The sequence below is a fragment of the Asterias rubens genome, chromosome 5, assembly GCF_902459465.1.
Source record: "Asterias rubens chromosome 5, eAstRub1.3, whole genome shotgun sequence".
Classification (NCBI taxonomy): domain Eukaryota; kingdom Metazoa; phylum Echinodermata; class Asteroidea; order Forcipulatida; family Asteriidae; genus Asterias; species Asterias rubens.
Genome location: NC_047066.1, coordinates 12,238,166 through 12,251,324, shown reverse-complemented (window position 1 = coordinate 12,251,324; position 13,159 = coordinate 12,238,166). Strand labels below are relative to the sequence as shown.

The window sequence follows — 13,159 nt, the reverse complement described above, 5'->3', positions numbered from 1 at the left end:
ACATTCAGATATCAGAAATCAAACATGAGACCAAGAATTTACACCGCTTTTTGCCTTCTAGTCTTAGCTTGGCCCCAGTGCCTTGCCCTAACCGAAGGCGCCGGGATGGGCAAACGTATCAAGCACGCTCATTGGTTCATTTTTGGTCCCATATGCACTGCACACATGGCGTACTTCCTGAACAAAGAATCTGTGCAAGCCGATTAGCCAATCCCAGCGGTCCTGGGAGGACCTGGCCGCTGGGGCCAAACGAACTCCTTGTCTTGCTTCTCGTGTTGGTTTGTCATAACTTTCTGTATAAGAGGGGGCTATAATTCAAGAACGGCTCTCAAGACACCAACTTCTTGTGTAGCTGTTGGTGTTGTGATAGCGGTTTGTGGATGATAGCACCCTATCTTGAGGAAAATTGTGACAAATCAACGCGAGAAGGTCTTCCACCAAGACTACTGGCCTTCTTAATAGGTAGGCCTATTCAAGTAACAACTTACTTACAACTCTAATCAAAATAATTTATAATTTGACTTAAAAGTCTTAGTTTTGTGTTCACCACTGAAGTTAGTAGATGGTTCTTGTTGGACATAATCAGTGGATGGTTTCCCTTATAATAGCAAGATGTTATATAAACTGCACCAATAAAGTATCTTGACACTTAAAAATGGTCACATATATCGGTACCTGAAATAGAGGTGTCAAAATCTGCAGGGGATAACTGTGAATGGAAATAAATAATTAATTAAGTTTGTGCATACTATTTCAGGTTCTGATAAATATGACAATTCTGTAAGTGTTTAGATACTTTATTGGCGCAGTTTATTAGTATAAGCCTTTATGAGATATGGCGGACACTATGCTACAACACTATAAGGTTTGGGTTAATTTGTGTGTATACACCCAAACCAAACAGTACACTCCTATCACGTTCGCCATACCTCAAAAAGGCTTATTATATTTACTGTGGAGCTTTTTTTTCATTCCTTTTGCTTTAGCCATGTGTGCCATAAAGAATTAGAGTATAGACTGTGTGCTTGTGACTGGTATGTACTTGATTTATGCATCACCCGTTATAGTTTTATGCTAAAGCGAGATTATGTTAGTATTTTTATTATGGAGCATTTGGAAAGAAATCTTTTTGATGACGCCAAGTAATAAAGGTTTTTGGGAGCAAAGCTCACCTTTTTGAAATATTTAATTACCCACTGAAATTTTGTGATAAAATGACCCTATGGGGCGACATCAGGATAATTTTGTGCATGGAAATTTGATCACACAGTACTTAATTTTTAAAGGAACATTACAGAATTGGGAAGATCACATATTTACATAAAACTTACACGGTCTAATGATGATAGTAGAAAGCATCCCTTGAATTTCTGTCTGAAATTTTTAATATTTGAGGAGAAATAAATAAAACTAGTTTCCCATTTGGAGGTTATCGCTCAGTGATGAGCGTTTTAGTATTTTTTTTAATTTTATTTTTTTTAAATCGATGTCATGCAAAATCTTTTATTGGTTTTTCACAATCTTCTCATGACCTACATGGCTGATCGATTTAAAACTTCTACAGGTTTGTCAGTTAATGTATATGGCGGATTATACAAAGTGCTTACACTGCCAGCAACTGTTTTCATGGTTTAGTGAGCAAAACCATTTCTGAATGTTCGGTTGAGTTCCTTTAAAATGAAACCTTGTAAACATTTATAGACGGACTGCCTTTGAAAGTACTAGATTGGATGTGAACCTGCGACTGATTTTACAGCGTGCAGTATACAACTGAGCTATCTAGCCCTAATGCTAGGCAGTCTCTCTGTTTTGTCAATATCTTTGATCAGAGGTGCAAGTCAGATGAATGGTTTCTTCAGATGTTTTGGATGTTGACAAACTTTGTACTGGAATACAGGGACAGTTATTTTTCACCCAGTAATGTAGCTTAACAGCAAACATAACTCATTGTTTTTAAAATGTTATACTTGTAAGAAAATAATCCACCTTTTTAATTTAAATAAATTATTCTATTTCATTCAAAAGCCTGTAGCAAGTTTGTCTTCATTGTTTTCACAATTATTATTTACTTTAGACCACTTTAATTTGTTTGTTCATGCAGTAATGTAGCTTAACAGCAAACATATTTAATTATTTTCAAAATTGTCTTCCTGTAAGAAAATAATCAATCATTTTAATTTATTAAATAAATTATTTTTCACACAGAAGCCTATAGCAAGTTTGTCTATATTGTTTTCACAATTATTACCAAGTTTGTGTGCTGCGCCCCCTCCAACCAAAGGACCACCGACACTTTAACAACAATATCGGTTTTTCTATAGAGAAATCCCCCAGAGTTATTGTCCCCCAATTATCATGGACTCAAGGATGATTCAAAAGTGGGCGCCATTAAAAGATGTGTTCACAATTCGCCGTAGGGTGGGAGGTGACACATCTCCTGTCACACTGTAGCTTGGATCATGGCGGTCGAATTCTTATAATTCTACCTCCACGGTTGGATCGAGTTAGAATAAGCTATAGCAACATGACCTTTGACCCAGCAAGGCTTACTCAAAACACCTGTACAAAATAATGTAGACTTTGTTGGTGCAAAGTTGAAGAAACTATTAAACTTGTTCATCTTTTAATCTTCCATGTCTATTTTTAGTTATCTAGTAGATTTGATGAAGGGATTAAAAGTTGCATTTACCTATAACACAGCAAGGCCTACTCAAAACACTTAGAACAAATAATGAAGACTTTTCGTTTTTGTTTTGTTTGGTGCAAAGTTGAAGATGATACAAAGCTTGACCGTCTTCTATCCATGTCTGTTTCAGTTATCTTGTAGATTTGGTGAAGATAATAACATTGCAATAACCTATGACACAGCAAGGCTTACTCCTGTATTAACACATAACAAATAATGTAGTCTAACTTTTCGTTTTTGTTTGGGTCCAAAAAAGTTGAAGAAGCCATCAAACTTGTTCAGTTTTAATCTTCCATGTCTATTTTTAGTTATCTAGTAGATTTGATGAAGGGATTCAAGTTGCAATGACATATGACACAGCAAGGCCTACTGTAATATCAACCATAACAATCTAGACTTGGTCGTTTTTGTTTTAGTGCAAAGTTGAAGAAGTCAAACTTGTCCATCTTTTAATCTTACATGTCTATTTTTTGTTATCTATTAGATTTGATGAAGGGATTACAGTTGCAATAACCTAATGACACAGCAAGGCCTACTCAAAACACCTATAAAGACTTTTCGTTTTTGTGTGATGCAAAGTTGAAGAAAATACAAAACTTGACCGTCTTCTATCCATGTCTGTTTCAGTTATCTTGTAGATTTGATGCAGATATTAGCATTGCAGTGACATACGACACAGCGAGGTCTAACCTACTCCTGTATGCCTATGAACACACATAACATAGCCTTTTCGTTTTTGTTTGGTGCAAAGTTGAAGAAGCCATCCAACTTGTTCATCTTTTATTCTTCCATGTTTATTTTTTAGTTATCTAGCAGATTTGATGAAGGGATTCAAGTTGCAATGACATATATGTAACAGCATGGGCCTACTCCTGTAATATCACTCATAACAATGTAGACTTGTTCATTGTTTGGTGCAAAGTTGAAGAAGACATCAAACTTGTTCAGTTTTAATCTTCCATGTCTATTTTTAGTTATCTATAGATTTGATGAAGGGATTTAAGTTGCAATCCCGCATATAACTATTTACATTGTGATTTGAAAGACCTATTCGCCTTCTTCCTTATCTCATTTCGGTGCTGTCAGTACTAGACTCGAAACGATAGCAGCACTGGGTCATAGAACACACTTTGTTATGCCCCTCTAGCTGTCATGCCAAAAAGTGTCCGCAATTCCAACCAACAGTCACTCGTTTTAATGACCCCAAAAATCGTGGCCGATTTTACCATAAATCATCAAAAAACGTGTGGTTTCTTTAAAGTAAAACGTACGTATAAACCAATGGCTGATGAATTTGTTTTTGTTTGGTTTCCGCTAAAAGAAAGAATGAAATATATTTTGGGATTGAACAGTCGCGACGCGTCGTCGCTGCCCAAAGATTAGCGTAGGAACCCGCGCCAAACCGTTTGTTCAAAAGTAAAGTACTGACTTGCGTCATCAAACTCGAGTGCGTAAGTTGCGCCATTATTTTACGGAACTCGGCCATAAATTTACTTACGCCATAAACGTTGCGTAAGTGGACTTACGCAGTTGCCTAAAGTTTCGTGGAATCGGCTGCAGGTATACCTAAACAAAATTCCTCCCTATTATCTGGAAAAGGGGAAACGGTTTTATCAAACACTTCTAAAACCAGCATGATTAAACATGAAATGAGGTTACATCCCTTGTTTCCTGATGACACTCCACATCCTGCCAGGCCCATCCTTGGCTGGTCCAAACCCTGGGTTTGTTACAAGTTCAATAAGATACATAGTGCAGTTACTCATCTGCAAGGTTCCCTATAGCTTGGTTAAAGCATGGAATAAGGACCCTTTCTATGGCTGAAGCCCTGATTCGGTTTGGTTTGGCCGATCATTTATATTTCGGTTTAAAGACACTGGACACTATTGGTAATTGTCATAGACCAGTCTTCCCACTTGCTGTATCTCAGCATATGCACAAAATATCAAAACTGTGAAAATTTGAGCTCAATTGGTCGTCAAAGTTGCGAGATAATAATGAAAAAAAAAAAACACCCTTGTCACACGGAGTTGTGTGCTTTCAGATGCTTGATTTCGAGACCTCAAGTTTTAAAGGGGAGGTCTCGAAATCAAATTCGTGGAAAATTACTTCTTTCTCGAAAACTACTCCACTTCAGAGGGAGCTGTTTCTCACAATGTTTTATATTATCAACATATCCTCATTACTCGTTATCAAGAAAGGTTTTGTGCTAATAATTATTTTGAGTAATTACCAATAGTGTCCACTGCCTTTAAACAACAATTTTTGGGGGGCAAACAACGTGAAATTCCACATATTCATAAAAGGTTGAATTTTTTCTTCTTTTGTTCCCTTTCGAACAAGCATGAAATTTCACAATTGTAAATCCCTCTTTGCAACCACAGCTACAGTACATAATTCCCCATAAAAATGAACAATCAGGTGAAAACCCCCAAGATCAAGCATTAGTCGGCGTAAACATGTAAACGGGAAGGACAATAATGAGTAACATGTTTCATCTTTCAGTTTAAAACCAAGATCAATTGGATCTGAACCAAAAGAAGGTAAATGGTTGAAACTGATGACAGAAAATGCAAGCTTTAAATCAAAAGTTGAAGATTAAAGAGCCTTTTTGTGAAAAGGTTATTGGTAGTGGGTATTCCTGGAATACTGAGGTGGGTGTGGGGGGTCAGTGGTCAGTGACGTGACCAACCTGGACTCAATGATGTGTTTTTTTGCCTCATTACCGGAATGATGACTTTTTAATGATTTGAGGGGAAATGAAAGTGTGACGAGGAAATAAATGCATTTCTCTTGTCTTGAGCACCTAAGGGCCAAGTGGTTAGACTGCAGGACCTGCAATCACAAGGATGTGGGTTCGAATCCCTCAGCTAACCACTGATTTCACAATGACTAGAATAAATATTGTCGTCTCAACTGAGTCACAATTTCTTAAAAAATGTGCAATTCATAATCATAGACGCTAAACCAATGTTTGTATGAGAGAGATTGGCTGTTGCCAGCTTAGCGTTTATATCCCTTTGAGTTTGCCAAATTCCCTTGATGGGAAGATCATTCAAAACGAAACAAAGGGATAAGCATTTATAGGCCTATGTAGAGATAAGTAGACTGCATAATAATAATAGCTATTTCTTATATAGCGCATTTCATAACTGAACGAAAAACCAACGCACTTTACAAACAAACAAAAAGGCAAAGAGCAACAAATTAACAATAAATAGAAAGAATCAGTATCTTCCCATAGGATTCTGACGATCAATTTGTGATTTGTTGTCCTCCGCCCGTGCGTGAAACTGTAACCAACTCCCAACTGACTTGGAAGTACCCAAGTCAATTGATTACGTAGTTATTTTAATTCATGGAACTCGTTCCTTTCTTTAGAAGTACCCAACTCTCAGAGCTTTAACTTGAAAAGAATACTTGCAGTTCGCTGAGGCGTTAAGGGTCAATTAACTCAAATCATTCCTGCACAAGAAGTGACAGCGGCAAGACATGTTTTGAGTCCTTCGTTCCTTGCTGTTATTTTGTTATTTTGGTTAGCATTTTTTAGATGAACTATCGTTTTGTTCCGTCAACGAATCTAATGCCACATATCTCCATGCCACAGCCCGACGAAACCGGTAAGCATGATTCCAGTAAGTTGCAAAGAATGGGGATGGTAAGAATCACGATATTATTTGATAATACAACTTGTTGAGCGTGTGGACTTTCGTTGTTGAGTGTGCGGCCTTTCGTTGTTGAGTGTGCGGCCTTTCGTTGCAACTTGTTGAGCGTGCGGACTTTCGTTGTTGAGTGTGCGGCCTTTCGTTGTTGAGTGTGCGGCCTTTCATTGCTTGTTATTTAATTACAACTTGTTGTGCTTGCGGACTTTCATTTATTCCATTTATTATAAAATCATCCCCTTTTTCTGAAGACGGCCATTTCGGATTTCAATTCAATTCAATTCAATTGTTATTGGTCCTACCATGGAGGAAATTCATTTTGAATACATGCAATACGTAATGTATACATAAAGCACAATCATAAATAAACTACTTGAAATACATACTATTAATTAATCAGAAAACTACATAATAAACCACAATGGAATCATATTGAAAACAACATCTAAGCAGAAAGTAAACAAAGCAGTTAAACACTGAGGTTGAGTAGACGGACAGAGTATGGTATGAAGGAGTTGAAATGAACTCATGTGCCAACTTGACTCCATTTCTAGGGTCCGTGAGATATTTCTGGTTAATCAGTTTTGGAAATAGTGCCAAGAACGAACCATTTATCCACCATAGAAATGCAGTATTATTTAATAATGGCAACGTTACTTTAATTAATTTTCAACTGGTATAACCATTTGGATGTCTCCCAAAGTCTAACTTTCTGCCAATCAATAAACCCGTCCTAAGAACTAGTACGAGTAATATTCATTGTGTTTTCTGTAAATTGTTTTTAATCAAAAACTATCTTCAGTATATGCACCGTGCAGAGTTTTTGATATATTTTGTTGAATTAGACGAACGGTGTTCGTTTCTAAGGTTCTTAGACCAAATCATTTAATCAATTGAAGAAATAAGAGATAGTGTATTTTGTATGTTACAATGTATTCTCGTTTTCGTTTTTCCATTCCCGTAAGTGCGGATGGAACAACACTATGCCCCATTATTTTTGCAGTAGTCTTTATGGCTTATAATAGCCTGTATGACTTTTAACCATGTACTTTGTAGAATGGTAGTTTTGCTTGCTACTTCGTGCTTGTCCGTACTATAACTTATTGAGACCATTAGAGATACTTTTGAGAGAGTTGTTTACCACTGATAGAAAATAAAAATAAATCATGAGTTTCAACAATATCTGTAGGTTTCCGATCATGTATTTTATTGTTGTGTCGCCTGCCACTTGGTTACAAAAACTCCCTTGGATACAAAACTTGTCGAACACGGCCCAACAACATGAAAACTTAATCCGGTTTTATATAAAAGAAAAACGTGTTATCGGATTAGGCCTATAAAAATAGCACTGACAATAAAGATGTTACATTATCTGGAACGACTTAACTCCTGAAATAGAACAGTTATCTTTATAAATAAAACTACTAACAGCGGTTTTAATTTTAGCATCAATCAGATAACGTTGATCCGTTAAGCACATGAAAAAGTATATACCTCAAGGTTTTCTTCATATGGTTGGTGGACGATAGTGGTAGGCCTATCTCTTATAATCTTATTAATTTGATTACGGATGGCAATGGCGTGCAGGAACCCATCTCCGACGCTGTTTATAAACAGACACACCGACTCATTCAAGTCAGTTTGAATCTGGAAGTCGACTTATTCACATCAGAAGCATCACCACTTCTCACTTGTTGAACAATGGAGGGTGTTCTAAGAGACAACATGCATGCAGTAATGCACCGCACAAAGCCAGTTGCGTTTCTGTTTAAGTTTCTGGAGAGGTTGGCGAACCAGAGCCGGTCCTTCCGCTCCCTGGCTTGTCTGAGCGTAATTCTCGCTGCCATCTCGGTAAGAGTCAGCAGGAGACGAAAGCAGAGAGAGGCACAACTCAAGTCCGCAGTCGCCAAGCTCAAGAGATTGCAGCTTCCTCCCGGTCCGTGGGGCTGGCCCATCCTGGGCATCATACCATCACTGGACAGAGAGGCCCCTCAGTACACCATCGCGGAAATGAGCAAGACCTACGGCCCCGTTGTTAGCTTCAGACTTGGCAGTCACCTCGTCGTTGTCCTAAATGACTACGACAGCATCAGAGAGGCTTTCGTCAAATCAGGCGACACATTCAGTGACAGACCACGTCTCACCATGTTCAATGAGGTACATGAAGGCATGCCGGGTGGAGGTAGGTCATCAATTCAATTTTATTTGTCAATTTAAGTTTTCCTCATGATTTGATTTGATTTGCCGATCAATGAGCATAAAGTTACATTGTCGTGTACTAAGCTTTGGGCCAATTCAACATGTTGTCAAACAATACGCACACTAAGTCAAACTTTTTATTATTTTGTGTCGTTCACAGGTATCGTCTTGTCCTTCTACGAAAACCACTGGAAAGAACAGAGACGGTTCGCCCTGAAAGCCCTGAGGTCCCTCGGTATGGGTAGGGCCGCCATGGAGAGCAAAATCTGCACCGAGGCTCGCCACATCGTCCAGAGCTTCGACGAGCAGAAAGGAGAGCCCTTCCGCTCGGCCAAGATCACCGGGCTGGCCGTGTCGAACATCATCTGTCAGTTGACCGTGGGTAGACGTTGGGACTACGGCGACCCTTACTTCCTTCGTATTGTGTCACACATGATGTACTTATTTGAAGAGATGGGTGTCAATGCTAGCAATGTCCTACCTTGGCTGAAGTACGTACCCGGGAGCGGCTACAGGAGACTCCTGGAAGTGAGGACCGTCATTCGCGACGAGTTCTACATGCCACAGGTATGAATACCTCTTTAATTTTTTTATTTTATAAAATGACAAATAAGAGTGTATTTTCTCCAATTCTTTCGTAAGACTCATTCATTAATGTATTTGGCACAATTGTGAATTACTCAACAACCAAAATGATAGCATAAACACTTACTTGGAAACGAGCAAGGGAGAGCTGTTGAAAACCTTGTTTGAAATGGCTCCCTCTGAAGTAAATGTAGTTTTTGAGAAATATGTAAAGTTTCTCAGTCGCTGAAATATGGCCAATTTTCTTTTAGGCCTGACGCCCTTTTGAGCCAGCTGAAAGCAATGTGCATCAACGGTGTTTTTTTCTTTCCTTTTTCTGTTGCAAATATAATGCCCATTTGAGTTCACATTTCATACAGATTTGTTATTTTATGCATATTAAACATGTTGGGATGCACAAAGTGGGTAACAATTACCAAAGGTGTCCAGTGCTTTGAACAGGTAGTACAGGCAGAATAACACAAAATTCGGGACAAAGTTGGAGTTAAATCAATAAATGCTATTTATATTTCCATGCAGGTAAGGGAACACGTTAGAACCTTCGACCCCAACAACATCCGAGACTTCACAGACGCCTATCTTCAAGAGTACTACCTCAAGTACGACTCGGTGTACGCTTCCAACGAAGACGCCGTCGTAGCAGCCCTGGCCGACCTCTTCGGTGCCGGCACGGACACCACCGAGACCGTATTAGACTGGTTCCTGAAGATGATGATCAAACGCCCTGACGTCCAGGAGAAATTACAACAGGAGATGGATGACGTAGTGGGACGTCATCGGTTGCCTCAATGGTCGGACAGATCGAAGCTTCACTACATGCAGGCAACGTTGAATGAGGTGTTGAGATACACATCGGCGGGACCCTTTGGTAAGTTTCCTCCTTAACGATTGTAAATTTCACAAAATGCTCAAAATGGGAAACAGATTTATGCTGCTCAGTACTCATGTCATTTACATGACGTCATCAGCTACACCAATCCCTAACACTCAATTATATTTTACACATCGGTTCTTTTCAGAACCAACAATGGGAATGTAATGCGGATAATAACGGCCTCATTTTATATCCTGACCTTTCATGTATGTCTGGAGCTGTTGCTTCATCCCGCACATAGATGTTTCCATATGTTAAAAGTTCACTTTCGTAATCACTTTATAAAAATGTACTATCAATTGACTGCTGTATTTAACATTAATTTGATTTACTGTGATTTATGTAAACATTTAATAAGCATCCATACCCTTTTTTGATTACTCACAAACATTAACTCCACATTGAGCTACCGCAAACTTCACCTAACTACATATACTTCCCACATTCAACGTCTCAAATCTTACTCATTTGTTCTTCCATTCTTTCATCACAGGCGTCCCTCATTCACCGATCGAAGACACAGAGTTCCGCGGGTACTACATCCCCAAGGAGGCGGTTGTGATCGCCAATATTCACGCAGTGCTCTACAACCCAGACGTCTTCCCTGAGCCAGACGTCTTCAGGCCCTCAAGATTCTTAGACGCAGAAGGGAAATTTTTCAAGCACGAGCACATGATACAGTTTGGAATTGGTGAGCCCATACTCTTTGCCTATCTTAGAACTACTCGCCCAAATAGGAATTGCTGTACGTTCTCCTTTGATGTTTGTTTAAATAATCAGTTCAATTCACTCTATTGTCCACAAACGGGAATTTATTTTCGGCCTTTACATCAGTTAAGTTAAAAAAGGAATTACACATAAAAGTTGTAGAAAGAAATAAAAGCTTATTTTCTCTATGAAAACAATTATTGCACGGGAAAACACATGTAGCCAAAAATACCTCAAAAACCACAATACTTCACTGTTTAAAAGAAATTACACAAAAAAGTTGTAGAAATAAATAAAAGCATAATGTACATTAAACAATTGCTATTAAGTTCCTATGTTTCTTTCTAAATTTTGAGCAATGATTAGAACGCCTTATTTTCTTTATGAAAACCATTATTGCACAGGAAAACACAAGTTTTTAGAGTGACACATGCCTAAAATCTCTGAAAACGTTGGTATTTTAAGTGCACATTTTTCTTTTGAAAGAGTAGTTCATTCACTAAAGACACTTAAATTGTGATGTAATTATGAGTATAAGTGAATAAAACAAACAAACACCTGGAAATAAAACCAACGGAACACACGCTTACACTGCAAAACCTTGTTGTTGTCACATAGCACCAAACAGAGAACTAATGCAATGGTTTTTAAGAAATGTGTGTTATTTTGATATCCTTGTGTGTAAACTTAGATTATTTTGGTAAAAATTGTAATTAATGACTAACAAACCCATCCCTATGTGTGCTTGTTTTGCTCAGGTCGACGTGGCTGTATCGGTGAGCAACTGGCCCAAATGGAACTATTCACATTCATCACGCACATCTTCCACCAGTTCACACTGACTGCACCAGACGGTAACCCTGAGAACGTCAGCCTTGCTAGTCACCTCGGTCTCTCGAAAAACGCATTACCCTACGAGCTACGCGCCATCAGACGAAAGAACAGTGACATACAAGAAAACGCACGAGATATGATATAGTAACTTAGTCCATTGTGAATGTATATATTATTGTAAATTGTAAATAGAAAGATATTTTTAACTTTTGTACAAAATATACCTTTATATAAGCATGTGTCATTAAAGGTACTGTACACCTTTGATTATTGTCAAAGACCAGTATTCTCACTTGGTGTATACCAACAAACGCATAAACAAACACATCTGTGAACAGTGGGGCTCAATTGGGCCTCAGAGTTGCACAAAATAAAGAAAAAACAAACACCATTTTTACACAAATTGGTGCGCTTTTAGATGTCTGAGAAAGGCCAGACGTCTTTCCCCAGATTCAAATATTTTAGTGAGAAATTGCCCCTTTCTCAAAAACTACGTTACTTCAGAGGGAGGCGTGTCTCATACAGTGTTGTTTAGGATCAACAGCTCTCCACTGCTCAGTGCCGTACAGACACAACGTTTTACAACATTATTGTAATACTTATTGTAGGAGCAACATTTTGTAAAGGTTGGTGATAAAACCGCTTATGCTTGCCTCAAACACAAATTTTTTTCAGAACCAAATGTGTGTAATCACCAGGGGGCGATTAGCCACTGATATCTTTTTCGTTTGACTAACAGCTTAACAATTTTACGGATTATGTTTTTATCGGGCTGCAACTGATTAAATTTAATCCACTGTTTGTTCTTCGCATGAACAGGTTGGGTTCAGATGGACAAAGGGAAAGATGCAACTTAAAACTATAAAATATCATTTATATAGCTCAAAGAAAACGTATACGTTTAACTTCATTTTTACATTGTTATGGCATTACAAACTGTTGGTTAGAAGCCCGCAGCAGCAGCCTTCGGTAGTACATATAAAGTATGTTGAGAAACGTGGTTAATGTACACAGATGTCAGCCTTTATTCCCCCAAATTTGCATCTGAGAATCCACTAACGCTTTTTAGATTGTTCACTCCTTTTACTTTTACACTTTTGTATTGTAGACATCTACATGTTTGAAACAATCGAACGGTTCGAGAAAAAAAAACAGCTTTCTTAGCCTTTATTAATAAAATTTAGCCGCACATTGTTATCTCCAAACAGGATAAAATGTCCCTCAATGAAAGCACAGATAAAGGGAAGTCCTGGTTATTAAACATTGCTATTCCTTTAGGGGCTGTAGCGGTCTCACCCCCTACTATGGCAATGTCAACGGCATCGACAGTTGTATAATATTATAGCTCAATTTTATAAATATACCCCATGTATTATAGTGTACCATATCTCGTTGTGACAAGTTTATACGAAATAAAAAGTCATCTATAGTCTATGAGTTAACATAACATTCAATCTGTGTGACTTATTTTTGTTGTACATTGTTTCAGACTGTACGTACCAATATCTAGCAATAGCCCGACTTATAAAACTGTACAGCTCAGCTGATTTTTGTTTTGTTTACACATCCAAGTGTTGAAGATGAGCCTGTTTATTGTTTATACTTCGTTAT

The 13,159-nt window shown here is 38.1% G+C and overlaps 1 protein-coding gene across 1 annotated transcript; it reads left to right on the top strand.

Moving 5' to 3' along the window:
- The first annotated feature begins 8,049 nt into the window (after positions 1–8,049).
- Positions 8,050–12,898, top strand: LOC117290179 (cytochrome P450 2C15-like). Its single transcript, XM_033771437.1, has 5 exons — positions 8,050–8,530; positions 8,708–9,114; positions 9,652–10,000; positions 10,500–10,697; positions 11,473–12,898. Exons 1-5 carry the CDS (start codon positions 8,050–8,052, stop codon positions 11,691–11,693), a joined length of 1,656 nt encoding a protein of 551 aa, XP_033627328.1. The 3' UTR covers positions 11,694–12,898.
- The last annotated feature ends 261 nt before the right edge of the window (positions 12,899–13,159 follow it).

Excerpts from the sequence above, each read along its gene's own strand:
- LOC117290179 (XM_033771437.1), top strand. The coding sequence starts at position 8,050 with ATGGAGGGTGTTCTAAGAGACAACATGCATGCAGTAATGCACCGCACA. Across the intron at positions 8,531-8,707 it reads TGAAGGCATGCCGGGTGGAG|GTATCGTCTTGTCCTTCTAC; the intron begins GTAGGTCATCAA and ends TGTCGTTCACAG. Across the intron at positions 9,115-9,651 it reads ACGAGTTCTACATGCCACAG|GTAAGGGAACACGTTAGAAC; the intron begins GTATGAATACCT and ends ATTTCCATGCAG.